The 13,181-nt window shown below is 44.4% G+C and overlaps 1 protein-coding gene across 1 annotated transcript in view; it reads right to left on the bottom strand.

Moving 5' to 3' along the window:
- LOC309521679 (uncharacterized protein) overlaps positions 1 to 13,181 on the bottom strand; it is a 28,935-nt gene that overhangs the window by 10,372 nt on the left and 5,382 nt on the right. The window contains exons 3-10 of the mRNA XM_082204389.1: positions 12,760 to 12,921; positions 9,725 to 9,764; positions 8,046 to 8,182; positions 7,846 to 7,937; positions 5,811 to 6,038; positions 4,741 to 4,865; positions 3,180 to 3,483; positions 2,179 to 2,251 (exon numbers count right to left, since the gene is read on the bottom strand). Coding sequence (XP_082060515.1) covers positions 2,179 to 2,251; positions 3,180 to 3,483; positions 4,741 to 4,865; positions 5,811 to 6,038; positions 7,846 to 7,937; positions 8,046 to 8,182; positions 9,725 to 9,764; positions 12,760 to 12,912 — 1,152 coding nt within the window. The 5' untranslated portion in view covers positions 12,913 to 12,921. The remainder of the gene's footprint in view (positions 1 to 2,178; positions 2,252 to 3,179; positions 3,484 to 4,740; positions 4,866 to 5,810; positions 6,039 to 7,845; positions 7,938 to 8,045; positions 8,183 to 9,724; positions 9,765 to 12,759; positions 12,922 to 13,181) is intronic.

Raw genomic sequence — 13,181 nt, 5'->3', positions numbered from 1 at the left:
GGAGTTTGAACACCAGGAGCTATGCCACTCTGCCATTGGCAGTTTTTTGTACAGTTCACAGTGGGTCAAGTGGGAATCCTCACTTGGCTCCAGAGCTGTGGGTGTTCTTAGCAGGTTAGTTTCAAAGCCAACCACACAAGAGTGTTTCGCTATTTAAAAGTAACACAGGACTGTTTAAAACTGTCATCCTCTGGGGCAGAGGAGCTAACGTGTTACTGTGACTTTGGAAATGATGTACAGACAAGAAGGTCTACTACTGGAATAGTAGTAGAATTTGGATAGTCTTTGGTGGTTTGGAAATCCACGAAATGGGGGTTGGTTTCTGTGTCTAAATCCGAAGTGGAATATGCTGCTCTGTCTGAATTGAGCAATGAGCGTCCCTATTTCATGCAGGTTCTTAATGATATGAATGTAGAATCCAAGCTACCTGTGACAGTTTATGGAGGACAATTGGGCTTGCCTTTCCATGGCAGCGCCTGAACAATTCAAGTCTAGGACAAAACATGTGGATATCAAATACAGACATGTTGGGACAATGTGGAACAAGGACTAACAAAACTTGTATATTGCATAGCTGTCAACTTTTCCCTTTTCTTGTGAGGAATCATATTCGGAATAAGGGAATTTCCTTTAAAAAAAGGAAACAGTTGACAGCTATGGTATATTGTGAGTCAAGCCAGAACATCGCTGATGTAATGACAAAAACCAATAGCTTCGAAAGACACAAATAGTTGAAAAGTTGGGATTAGTGAAGCATACTTTATAAACACTTCACACATGCTCTGGTGCATGTTTTTTCTTAGAATTAAGAAGGGGTGTTGAGGTTCCTTTAATTGCTGTTAAGGAAAATCTGGTGCATGTGCCTCCCTTATCTTGCACCTGCAAGTCTTATGATTAGTGTTTGAAGGTGACTGCGACCTGGCAACCAGCCAAATAGGTCACTGTGACCTGGCAACTGGCCACGGGTGTGGTCATTCTTGGGTATATAAAGAGGAGGCTGCACATTGCCTCTGCTTTGCTGCAAGGAAGCTTTGCCAAATTGATGCTGAACTCTGTGCTGTTTGTATGCTGTGAGTTGTACTTAGAATCATAGAATCATAGAGTTGGAAGAGACCACAAGGGCCATCGAGTCCAACCCCCTGCCAAGCAGGAAACACCATCAGAGCACTCCTGACATATGGTTGTCAAGCCTCTGCTTAAAGACCTCCAAAGAAGGAGACTCCACCACACTCCTTGGCAGCAAATTCCACTGTCGAACAGCTCTTACTGTCAGGAAGTTCTTCCTAATGTTTAGGTGGAATCTTCTTTCTTGTAGTTTGGATCCATTGCTCCGTGTCCGCTTCTCTGGAGCAGCAGAAAACAACCTTTCTCCCTCCTCTATGTGACATCCTTTTATATATTTGAACATGGCTATCATACTTGCTTTGCATTTGAAGCCTGCACCTCCTACAAGGGATCTAATGGAAGCCTGTATATAGTGAAACTGCCTTAATGCTTTGGACCTGTCAGTAATGGACTGAGCTGACTGAAGAGTTGGGAGTCTGAATGAATATCTTCTGGAGCAAAACTGCACTGCCACGAACCTACACACTTGGGGAGCTGTACACCTTTGGTACATGCCATACGCCAATAGGTTTCTTGTGGACATCTGGCTGGCTAGTGTGAGAACAGGATGCTGGACTAGATACACCACAGGCCTGATCCAGCAGGACTTTTCTTACATTCTTAAGTCCCATGCTGGGAGGTGGGGACGGGGAACAGCGTACAAACACAAGGTGGGATCTGAAACAAAACCTTGTATTGTATCCCTCCTCCCTTTCCCAGTGAATCAGCTCACTGAGAACAGTTCACTAAGCCCAAGATGTTCTAGCTGCTGGGATTTTAGAAGGTGTCGGCCAGACATATGCATATTTTGCACCTCCTTGAGGTCTGGGAACTTAAAACAAACAGCACAGATTCTCAGAAAGAAGGATTTTCTTAGAGTTTCCATAATCTGTGCACAGTCCTGGAGAAATCATCAAACAGTCAGCTGGCTGTTTCCAAGGCTCGGGGCACTTATGAATTGGTGGTACTTCTTTGTGGTATTCGGTGGTGGTGGTCCCAAGTTTAGGAAACTTGTTTCTAAAGTCCAAGAGGCTTTTTTTAGGTTGATTAGCAAAAGCTGTAAGTTTGAATTACCTGGGAGGGGGGCAGTGTTCCCTTGGAGGTCTGAACCGACAGTACAATGACCCAGAAGCTGTTCTTAGTGCACCTAGGAGAATAAGGCAGGAGCCCCTAGAGACTCCCAGTGTCTCTGGGCTTCAGGTGTCTGTTACTGCAAACTAGATTCCAGAATCCCCTGGCTTCTGGTTGGCTGGAGGGGAAAGGTCAAACTCCAGGGATTGTGACATCCACTGATACCAAGGCAACAGAGCCAGGCACACACAGGGGAGCCAGATCAGCAACCCAGGGACCCCTTGACCCCTCTAAGCCAGTTTTCATAGGAATATAGGAAGCTGCCTTGTACTAAATCAGACCATTGGTCCATTTTGCTCAGTATTGTCTACACTGATTGGCAGCAGCTCTCCAGGGATTCATGCAGGGAACGTTCCCAACCCTACTGGGAGATGGCACTAGGGATTAAACTTGGGACCTTCTGCATGCAGAGCAGATACTTATACCCCTGAGCTATGGCCCATTTGCCAACCTAGATCATCGATCATAGAATCATAGAGTTGGAAGGGACCACGAGGATCATCAACTCCAACCAGCTGTAACGCAGGAATCTTTTTGTCTAGTGTGGGTCACAAACTGATGGATCCTGATGTTAAGAGTCATGCTCTACCAACTGAGCTATCCCTTGGGTCTGGGCCCCTCCAGATCGTTTGTTTATTTTACCACATTTATTTCATAAAAATTATCTGCCGCTTGAGTGTAAAAGTAAACATACACGGCCTCAAAGTTCAGTGATTGGCACAATGGGCAGCTGCACAGAAACCCAAAGCCCTCCCACCTTCCCCTGGCAATCCCACCAGCCCTGGGATCTAGTACTCTCAGATATTTGTGTGCGATCCAACCAAATCCCGAGGCACCAGGGCCTACGCAACCCAGTTTTCCCATCTGCCCACTCTTCTGCTCCCACCTGGGGGTGACACAAAGCTCAGGGACAGCAGGGTGTGTGAAGCAGCCGTGAGTTTTAATGACCACATGCCCCCAAGGATTTTTGGAGTGAAGCTGTGAATGTCCCCGAGTTGCTTGCATGGTTCCAATTTGCCAGGGCAACCTTGCACTCCACATATTCTTTCATTCTATGGTTCATGCACAGGTCATCCTTGAGGCGATCCAGTTCCTCCAGGGTGATGTTGTTGCCACCGCACACAATGATGACCATGGACTCCAGATTGCGGGGGAGTTTGCACTCCTTTTGCAGTGTTTTGATCAGCCCGCTGTAGATGACTGCCAAGGTCGCCCCGGACGCTGGCTCCACCAGGATCTTCTCCGCATCTGCAGGCAAAAAGGGTCATTTAAGTTCCCTGGATGTTGAATCATAGCATCCTAGAGCTGCAAGGGCCCCTGAGGAACATCTAGTCCAACCCCCTGCAATGCAAGAATATGCAGCTGTCCCTTACGGGAATTGAACCTGCAACCTTGGCATTATCAGCACCATGCTCTAAGCAACTGAGCTATTTCTCCTTCTCACCATTAGGGCACGAATAATCAGTAGTAGAAATAATTCACACCATGTGTTTGAAGTGCAATATACCACTTGATCCTCAAAAGAGGATTGGACAAATAAGAGGATTGAACAAATCAATGACTACTTGCCACAATGACTATTCTCTGCCTCCTCGGTCAGAGGAAGCAATGCTTCTGAATACCAGTTGCTGGGAGCCACAGAAGAGGAGACTGCTCTTGGGCTTGGGATCAGCTTGCTGGTTTCCCATTGGAGCATCTGGTTGGCCACTGTGAGAACAGGATGCTGGACTAGATGGGCCTTTGGCCTGATCCAGCAGCCTCTTCTTAGATTTCTATGTTCCCTTTAAACAGTCATGACTTGGGATAGCTCCATTGATAGAGTATGAGACGCTTATTCTCAGGGTCATGGGCTTGAACCCCATGCTTGATTCCTGCACTGATTGGGGTTGGACTAGATGATCCTCGTGGTCCCTTCCAACTCTACAATTCTTTGATTCCCCCAAAGAATCCTGGGAGCTGTAGTTTGTTGAGGGTGCTGAGGGTTGTTAGGAGACACTTTCCCCCTCCCAGTTCCTAGAGTGGTTTAACATACAACCCTTCTTCCAAGGGAATTCTGGGAATTGTAGTTCTGTGAGGTGCCCCACCAACATTCCAGGCCCACTGAGCATGTTCAGTCCTAAGTGGGCAGTTTGTTGGAGTTACTCCTAATCTCCCCCTGCCCCGCACATTAAAGAATGTTGTATTTCTGAGAACCTAGAGATTCGTCTTAACCTTCTGGTGCCTCCCCTCTTGTGAGTGGATAATGCTGAATACATATGGATTTGATTCAATTTAATTATTTGCATTCCGCTTCTCCCAACACCCAGGTTAATTTTGCAGTAGCATTAAACCTTAGCAAACATGTCAACAAATGCCATCATATCAAAAACACTGTTGTATAAGGCAGAACAGACAAATTCAGCAGACAATTCATATAGATCACAGACTCAACTGCACTGACTATCCAGACTTGGAGAACGAGTTCACTGTGCATTAATACAGGATGAATGTCCTGCGAATACATACCCAAAAACTTCGGAATGCCCGCCACTGCCTCCGGGTCGGTGACGACCTGTGATATGACGCAGTGTTCCTGAGCCAGCTTCAAAGCTTCCTCTGCCACAGTAGCTGCCCCAAGCGTGGTAGCAATGCTGGACCCAGAACAGGAAAAGGAAGATCAGTGGGCTGGATTTTGTTGGTTGGATTTGGCTCAGGTGAACAATGTGTGATGACAATGAGGCTATATTATTTTTATTTATCTATCTATCTATCTATCTATCATCATCATCATCATCATCATCATCATCTATTATCACTGAATCCCCCAAACAACTCTGTGAGGCATGTTAGGCTGACAGCCAGTGACTGGCCTCACCCAGTGTGCTTCATGGTCAAGTGGGAATTTGAACTCTGCTGCCCCAGGTCCAAGTCTGACCGCTGCACTAGCTCCCAGTATTACATTGGTCATTTGCTCTGGCCTCAGTCAGCCCTCGCTTGCTTGCTTTAACCAACCCAGGGAGTATCAGCCTCCTCCTCCGTCTCAGCGTTGCTGCTTATAAAACTCCACAGGGAAGAGGATGGGGACAAAACTAGGAGAAGGTTGGCTCTGCCTGTCATTGGCTATGGCGCCCCCTACTGTTGGGCTCCCTGTCTTCCGTCCTACCAGACCCAATGAGCACCAGCGCACATCAGCTGTCACACTACCAGTAGTGGCTCCTGCCCTGAGGTAAGGGGTAGTCTTTTACCCTCCTAAAAGGTAAAGGGACCCCTGACCTTTAGGTCCAGTCACGGACGACTCTGGGGTTGTGATGCTCATCTCGCTTTAATGGCCGAGGGAGCTGGCATACAGCTTCCAGGTCATGTGGCCAGCATGACTAAGCCACTTCTGGCGAACCAGAGCAGCGCATGGAAATGCCGTTTACCTTCCTGCCAGAGTGGTACCTATTTATCTACTTGCACTGCTAGGTTGGCAGGAGCAGGGACCAAGCAACGGGAGCTCACCCCATTGCGGGGATTCGAACCGCCGACCTTCTGATCGGCAAGCCCTAGGCTCTGTGGTTTAACCCACAGCGCCACCAAAAGTGCCATGTGCTCACCTGGTAATTTTGGGAAGTGTCACCAGCTCCCCCTGTTTCAAGGCAGCATGGAAGCTGTGAGCTCCCCAGGTCTCCATGGCGATGATGGGTACGTCGTCCCAGCCTGCCTCGCGGAGGCCCTGGATCACCCCACAGAGCATGCCGCCCCCTCCGACAGAGAGAACTATCACTCCAGGTTTGGACTCCATCTGCTCCTTCATCTCTGCGACCATGGTCTTGTGCCCTTCACTGCAAAGCAGAGGGGACCCAGAACATCAAAACCAAATGTCAGGGGTGGGAAAGAGAGAGCTGGGGCATGGGGGCGCTGAGAGAAGAGCGCACTCAAAATTTCTCATCATTTTTATTGATGAGGGGGAGAAATCTGGTCTTTTCCTTTGTTGCAGGAAATCCCTGCCATATTCTCTGCTCCCCGCCCCCCAGGCCCCAGTTGAAATTCCGGGGCATTGTGGGGTGGGAAAAATGGCCACCAGGTAGCCAAAATGGCCACACTTTGGTTCAGGTATAACTTCAAAATTGCTAATTTGGTACTGTTTCGAAGCTGAATGGAGCTGAATTTCTCCACCATTCCAAGTGGTAGAGGGCAGAAAGGGCAGATTTCTGTCTCTTGTTTTTAAAAGCTCTTATCTCCTCTCTTCCCCTTCTTAATATTCCTCTTATTTACAAAAGATGTGTGTCTCTCTTATTTAAAAAATTTTTTATTTTAGTTTACTACCTGCCCTTCACCCTAAGGTGCCTGGGCAGGTTACAACAATATAAAGCACATTAAAAACAATGTTTAAATCTTTGAATTACAACAACAAAAATCTAAGGTGGGTTCTGAAAATATACCATATTGGCCTGAATATAAGCCTCACTTTCCCCCCAAATTCCAACCGCAAAAAGTGTGGTTTATAATTGCAACCTTACGGTATGCAGCCAGGAACGTGGGGCAAACAAGGACCAGGAGCGCGGCAAATCAGTGCCTGCCCCGTGCATAAGCCCCCATCCTCTCCCCCAAAGGCCGGGAAGGGAGAGAGCAAGGAAGGGGAAAGGTTGCCATCAAGGCAGCATGGCTCCTCCCCCCTCCCCCCCCCAGTACGCAGCCAGGAGCAGCGAGGAAGGGTGTGGCTTATATTCAGGTACTTTTCCTTTCTCTCCCCCCCCCTCCAATTTTAAAGGTGCAGCTTATATTCAGGCCAATACGGTACATTTCAAGTGTCAAATGTCAGGGTAAATAATATAAGATGAGAAGAGCTTGCTGGATCAAGCCAATGGCCCATTTAGTCCAGCATCTTGTTCTCACAACAGCCAACCAGATGCTTGAGAAAAACCCACAAAAAGGACATGAGCTCAGCAGCAACTCTTCCCTCCTGTGGTTTCCTGCATTAATGCCTCTGGCCGTAGAAGAAGAGTGCATAGTACATAGAGCCACTGATAGGCTCCTCCTCTGTGGATTTGCCTGATCCCTTTTTTATTTTTTACTGTTTCATATTTATATTTTATTGATAGTTTGGAAGTGAATTCAAGTGAAAAAGAGAAGAAAATAAGGTCTTAAAAAAAAAAACCACCCAAAAAGAAAGCAGAGGAAAACAATAACAACGAAATGACAGTAAAATTTAATTAAGGTAACAAAACTATATAGTGTTCAGTGGTACTTTGGCTCTAGAACGCAATCCATTCTGGAAGTCCGTTCAAGTTCCGAAACATTCAAAACCCAAAAACTGAAAGCAGAAGCCTCAATACGGAAAAGTCAAAACGGAAGCCGCGTTTCTTGTTCGACTTCTGAGGCGTGTTCGAAAACCAAGGCATTTGCTTCTGGGTTTTCAGCTTTTGAGTTCTGAAACGTTCGACTATGGAGGTATTTGAAAACTGAGGTACCACTGTATATGTAAGTCTAATCCCCTTTTTAAGACATCTATGCTGGCAGCCATTGCTGCTTCCTGAGGGAGGGTGTTCCATAATTTAAGCACAGTGTGAACAAGTCTTTTTTTTTCATCCATCCCGAATCTTCCAAAACAGATGTCCCCTAGCTCTCACTCACTCATACATCACATACCTGATGAGAGGGTCACCGAAGGGAGGCACAAAGGTCCAGTCAGAGTTTCTCTTTACCATCTCCTGGGCTATGTTCTTGCATTCGTCCAGCGTCTAGAGGAAAGGAAGTCATGTTATTGGACTAGGATTCTAAGAAAGATTTGGTGTTGGGTTTTCTTAAGGCTTCCAACATTTTTTCTGCTGTGATACTCCCAGACCTACCTGCCCAAAGCACACCGTGGCTCCCTCGTCTTTCATGCGCTCCACAGTGAAAGCTGGCGTGGATTGGGGCACGTAGATGGTAGCTGGGATCCCCAACAGTTTGGCACAGTAGGCAGTTGCGAGGCCGGCATTCCCAGCTGGAAGTAAGCCCATTTGACATCACATGATGCTAGACCTCATGAGGGTTGTTCCCATTCCTCAGCCACCCAAGGCGTACAACACCTTATGTGTGTTTGAGCAAAAAACCCAGAAATATAAAGAGACCCAGAGCAACTGCATTGATAATAATATGAAGTCGGTCATGTCCATTAAGTTCAATGTGTTTCCTTGGAGTATAACTAAAGGTAAAGGGACCCCTGATCATTAGGTCCAGTCGTGACTGTCTCTGGGGTTGCGGCGCTCATCTCACTTTATTGGCCGAGGGAGCCGGCGTACAGCTTCCGGGTCATGTGGCCAGCATGACTAAGCTGCTTCTGGTGAACCAGAGCAGCGCACGGAAACACCGTTTACCTTCCCGCCGGAGCGGTACCTATTTATCTACTTGCACTTTGACGTGCTTTCGAAATGCTAGGTTGGCAGGAGCAGGGACCGAGCAACAGGAGCTCACCCTGTTGCGGGGATTCGAACCACCGACCTTCTGATCAGCCAGTCCTAGGCTCAGTGGTTTAACCCACAGCGCCACCCACGTCCCATGGAGTATGACTACTTCTGGATATAATCTAGGGTGTCCTGCCTAAGGTCATCTAGTTTGTGGGAGAGGTGAAATCCGAACTGGGGACTTTCTGATTTGCAGCTCAGCCTCTAAGCCACCATACTACTGTTGTTGTTAATTAAATTTTTATACTGCCCTATACCCACAGGTCTCAGGGCAGTTCACAATATAAAATCATAATCTAAAAACACAAAATACATAATAAAAATAAGAACAACCCAATAATTCCCTGTACCACTTTTGCATTTAGACTGCCAGTAGTTTGGTCCCAAGGCTGTTGTTGGCATCTGTATAGTTGGGCGAATTGGTCCCTTTCGGTTTCTCTCATTTTTCCAAACTTGGGTTCAGTTCTTTGCATTTCCATGTTGGCTTGTGGAAACATTTTTTGAAATCCTTGCAAAAATTCACCAGCCTTTTAGTGTGATTCCCCCCCCCCTAATGTACACATAAGACGAGCCTGCTGAATCAGGCTAGTAGCCCTTCCAGTCCAGCATCCTGTTCTCACAGTGGCCAATCAGATGCCTCAAAGGGAAACCCAAAAGCAGGGCACAGGCAATTGAACCCTCTTCCCACCTGAGGTTTCCAGTAACTGGAATTCAGGCACATTACTGCCTCTAACTGTGGAGCTAGAGTACAGCCATTGTGGCTTCATATTTTTTTTTTTTTTGCAAGGCACTTTTGCCTAATGCATTTTTGCCTATGTTATTTTCACTCTCTCACACACAGACATGCATTTTTATGCCCATTCCTTAAGAACTGCGTAGCAAAATTCAGAAAAGTGCAAATGCCAGAGGGCGGCTCTGGTTTTGTTCTCGTATTATTTTGGAAAGTGAAAGTGAATTTTGGAGATTCCCCTTTATATGCAAACTCAATATCAGGTCTCCTCCATTCCTCGTCTCATCTAGCCATTCTCCAACTTGGAGCTAGCTTGCAGAACCCTGACATTGTTTACAGAAAACTACATTACCTGAGGCGGAGACAAACTCCTTGCTGCCTTTTTCGGCCATCTGTGAAAGCAAAAGAAGATGAATGTGTGAACAGAAGCCATCTTAACCCCACAGCAAAAACAACCCCACGCACCCACGGTTCTTTCCAGGCAGGTCTGGACCAGATTCTGCCCTCCTGACCTCATAATGAACGTTTGCAGAATGCCCAAAGAACTCTGCTAGATCAGAGCAAAGGCCCATCTAGTCCAACATCCTGCTTCCAGCACTGACTAGGTCCCTAAGATTCCCCCCAAGCATGCTATAACTCTGTTAGTTCTTCATGAAGATCTTAGCTTTTAAAGCCCCCATTTAAGTCAGGCAGTTGACGGAGGGTGAATCATGCATGTTTAGTGCCCAATTTGATTCTTCCCAGAAGGAGCCTTTCCCCCAAACAAAGATGGCAGCTGCCTGAATATAATTGATGTTTTGAATATTTAGAAATGAAATGAAAAGCAAGCAGCCTTAATGTTTTTAGATGCAGAGAAAGCATTTGATAATGTCTCCTGGAACTTTATGTTGGAATTTATTAGCTATGGAGACATTTTTATAAAAGGAGTTAAGGCAATATATATAGAGCAGTCAGCAAAATTGATAGTAAATAATGTGTTAATGGAGAACTGCAAAATAAACAAAGAAACTAGACAAGGCTGCCCACTGCCACCTTTATTGTTTATATTATTTTTAGAAGTTTTGGTGCCAAGAATAAGAGGTAACCAAGAAATTAAAGGAATAAGGGTAGGACAAAGGCAATATAAATTTAAAACATTTGCAGAGGATGCGGTGATATCTGTAGGAGAACCAATAGAGACAATTCCAAAAGCACTAGAAGAGATTAAAAAATATAGAGAAGTAGCAGGTCTTAAAATTAACAAAGATAAAATTGAGCTCCTGGTAAAAAATATGAATAATGAGAGGAAGAACACATTACACGATATATCTGGCCAAAGGATTTGGGGGGAGGGGAGTTAGATATCTAGTTGTATGGTTAACAGCAAAAAATATAAATTTGTACAAAGATAATTATTTTAAAACACCTGGGAGGATATGAAAAGAAATTTTCAAATATCAGGTAGAACAAAACTTTCATTGTTGGGCAGTGTCAACCATAAAAATGAATGTATTACCAAGGATGGTTTTTTTTGTTTCAATAAATACTGGTGATCAGCAAGACAGGTTGTTTCAATAAATGGCAAAAATATATTTCTAAATATATCTTGCCAGGGGAAAAAACCAAGAATAAAATATAAAATATTGATAGATGTGAAAGAGAGAGGTTTTTCCCTGCCAGGTATGAGATCATATTCTGAAGCTTCCTGTCTGTGCTGATTGAAGGAAAGGTTGTCACTGAAGAATCCACATATTTTAAACTTGGAAGGTCATGGTAATATATTTTGGCTGGCACATGTATTTGTGGTATGAAAAGGTGAAAGTATATAAAGGATTTACAAACCATATAATTAGGAAAATTTTGTGTAGAGTATGGGACAAATATAAAAATGTATTTGAGCCAAAAACACCACTTTGGCTTTCGCCACTGGAACCCATAGCAGTGAAGAAGAAGGGGATGGTGGAAAATTGGGTAATTTATAGAAATTTGTTAAGAGAGGAAGGTGGAGAATTCAAATTAAAAGAAAGTAAGGAATGGTAACAACATGGATACAATATTATCATTTGAATGAAGTATTCAAAAAAATATGAAATGAGCATTTGGGGGACAAGTATCTCAGTTAGAGAAAGAAACTGTAATGTTAAAGTGATGCCTCAAATGCATAAGATGTTATTGGAATGGGAGACAAAAGATGAACAAGTGAAATCTTCAATGATACATTGGGCAATAGATATTGGTCATAACATAGAAATGGAGGCATGGGAACGATTGTGGAATATAGATATAAAATTCACAGATTTAAATTTACAGTATGTTATGCTTTAAGAGAAAATTATATGAAAATGTTATACAGATGGTACTTAACACCTAGCAGATTGGCAAAAATGTATAAATCAAAATTGAATAAATGTTGGAAATGTAAGGAGAAAGAAGGTACCTTTTCCCATATGTGGTGGTCATGCAATAAGGTTAAAACTTACTGGGAAATGATATATAATGAAATGAAAAGGATGTTTAAGATAACATTTGTAAAAAACAACAACCCAGAATCTTTCCTTTTAGGGATTATGAAATCAGAGTTACCTAAATAATATAGAAATTTATTTATGTATGCAACAACAGCTGCAAGAACGATATTTGCCCAAAAATGGAAAAAAGAAGTCCCGATGAGAGAAGAATGGCTACAGAAATTAATGGACTATGCAGAAATGGCAAAACTTACAGGAAGAATAAGAAATCAAGACAACAAACTTTTTATTAAGGAATAGAAATGGTTTATCGAGTTTTTTTACAATATGACAATAGATGACAATAGATGAAGAAAAGAATAACTTAAGATAATTGGGATGTGCAGGTAAAGATGAAAATAAATTTATGGAACCGCAGGAAGAGAGGGAGGAAAGATGGGGTTTGAAATGTTAAATTATTGCCGAAACGTTTATTTGCTCTAAATGAAAAATTAGAAATAAATAAAATAAATAAATAAAAAGATGGCACCAGCCAGACTGAGGAGGAGGCTTCAAGCTTGTGGCAGTGAGTTCCCTATCCGTTATGTGCAATATCACTTCCCACCAGAAGGTTCCCATCATAGGAACACAGAAAGATGCCTTAACCAGAGCTACAGCCAATCCTAGGGCAATAGAGAAAATCAGTGAAAACTTTTGCCATTCTTTTTCGTCATACATGGGAATGTACCATCTAGTAAGCCAGACAACTGGCTTGTTGTCTACACTGTCTACAGTGTTTTCTCTGCACTGGCTGGCAGCAGCTCTCTAGGGTTTTAGGCAGGGGTCGCCACCAGCCCCACCTGGACAGGCTGGGGATTGAACCTGGGACCTTCTGCACTCAAGGCAGCTGCTCTGCCACTGAGCTACGAGCCTTCCCCATATAGCCTTCTCCTTTCCTTACCACTTTGCAGTAGTTCCCTATGCCTCGTATCTTAAAGGAGCCGGTGGGTTGGGAGTTTTCGAGCTTCAGGTAGACCTTGGTACCAGCCAATTTGGAGAGGTGGGGGCTGACCCGCAGCGGAGTGACCACGTGGAAGGGCTTGGAGGAGGCCATTGCGGAAAGCTGAGGGTAGAATGGGGATTAGGTACAGAATAAGCACAGTGGAAGAATAAGGGGGAAAAGACTGTTTTGCTTCCTCAAAACTTCATTTTGACTCTTTCTTCATGGCTGTGTAGTTGAAGTCCATTGATACACTCACAAACAGCCAAGGCTGTGAGTGCTGTGATCTTAGAATCTCAAGTCTCATTCTATTTAAATCAATCAAGTTTCTAGTCCTCATGCTAGAATTTTCCCCCAAAAGTGCAGGCAAGTCAAGCTTGCTG

Source organism: Podarcis vaucheri, assembly GCF_965113315.1.
Source record: "Podarcis vaucheri genome assembly, chromosome: 16".
NCBI classification, from domain to species: Eukaryota; Metazoa; Chordata; class Lepidosauria; order Squamata; family Lacertidae; genus Podarcis; species Podarcis vaucheri.
The sequence above is the reverse complement of the archived record's forward strand: the minus strand, read 5'-3'. Positions and strand labels throughout refer to the sequence as shown.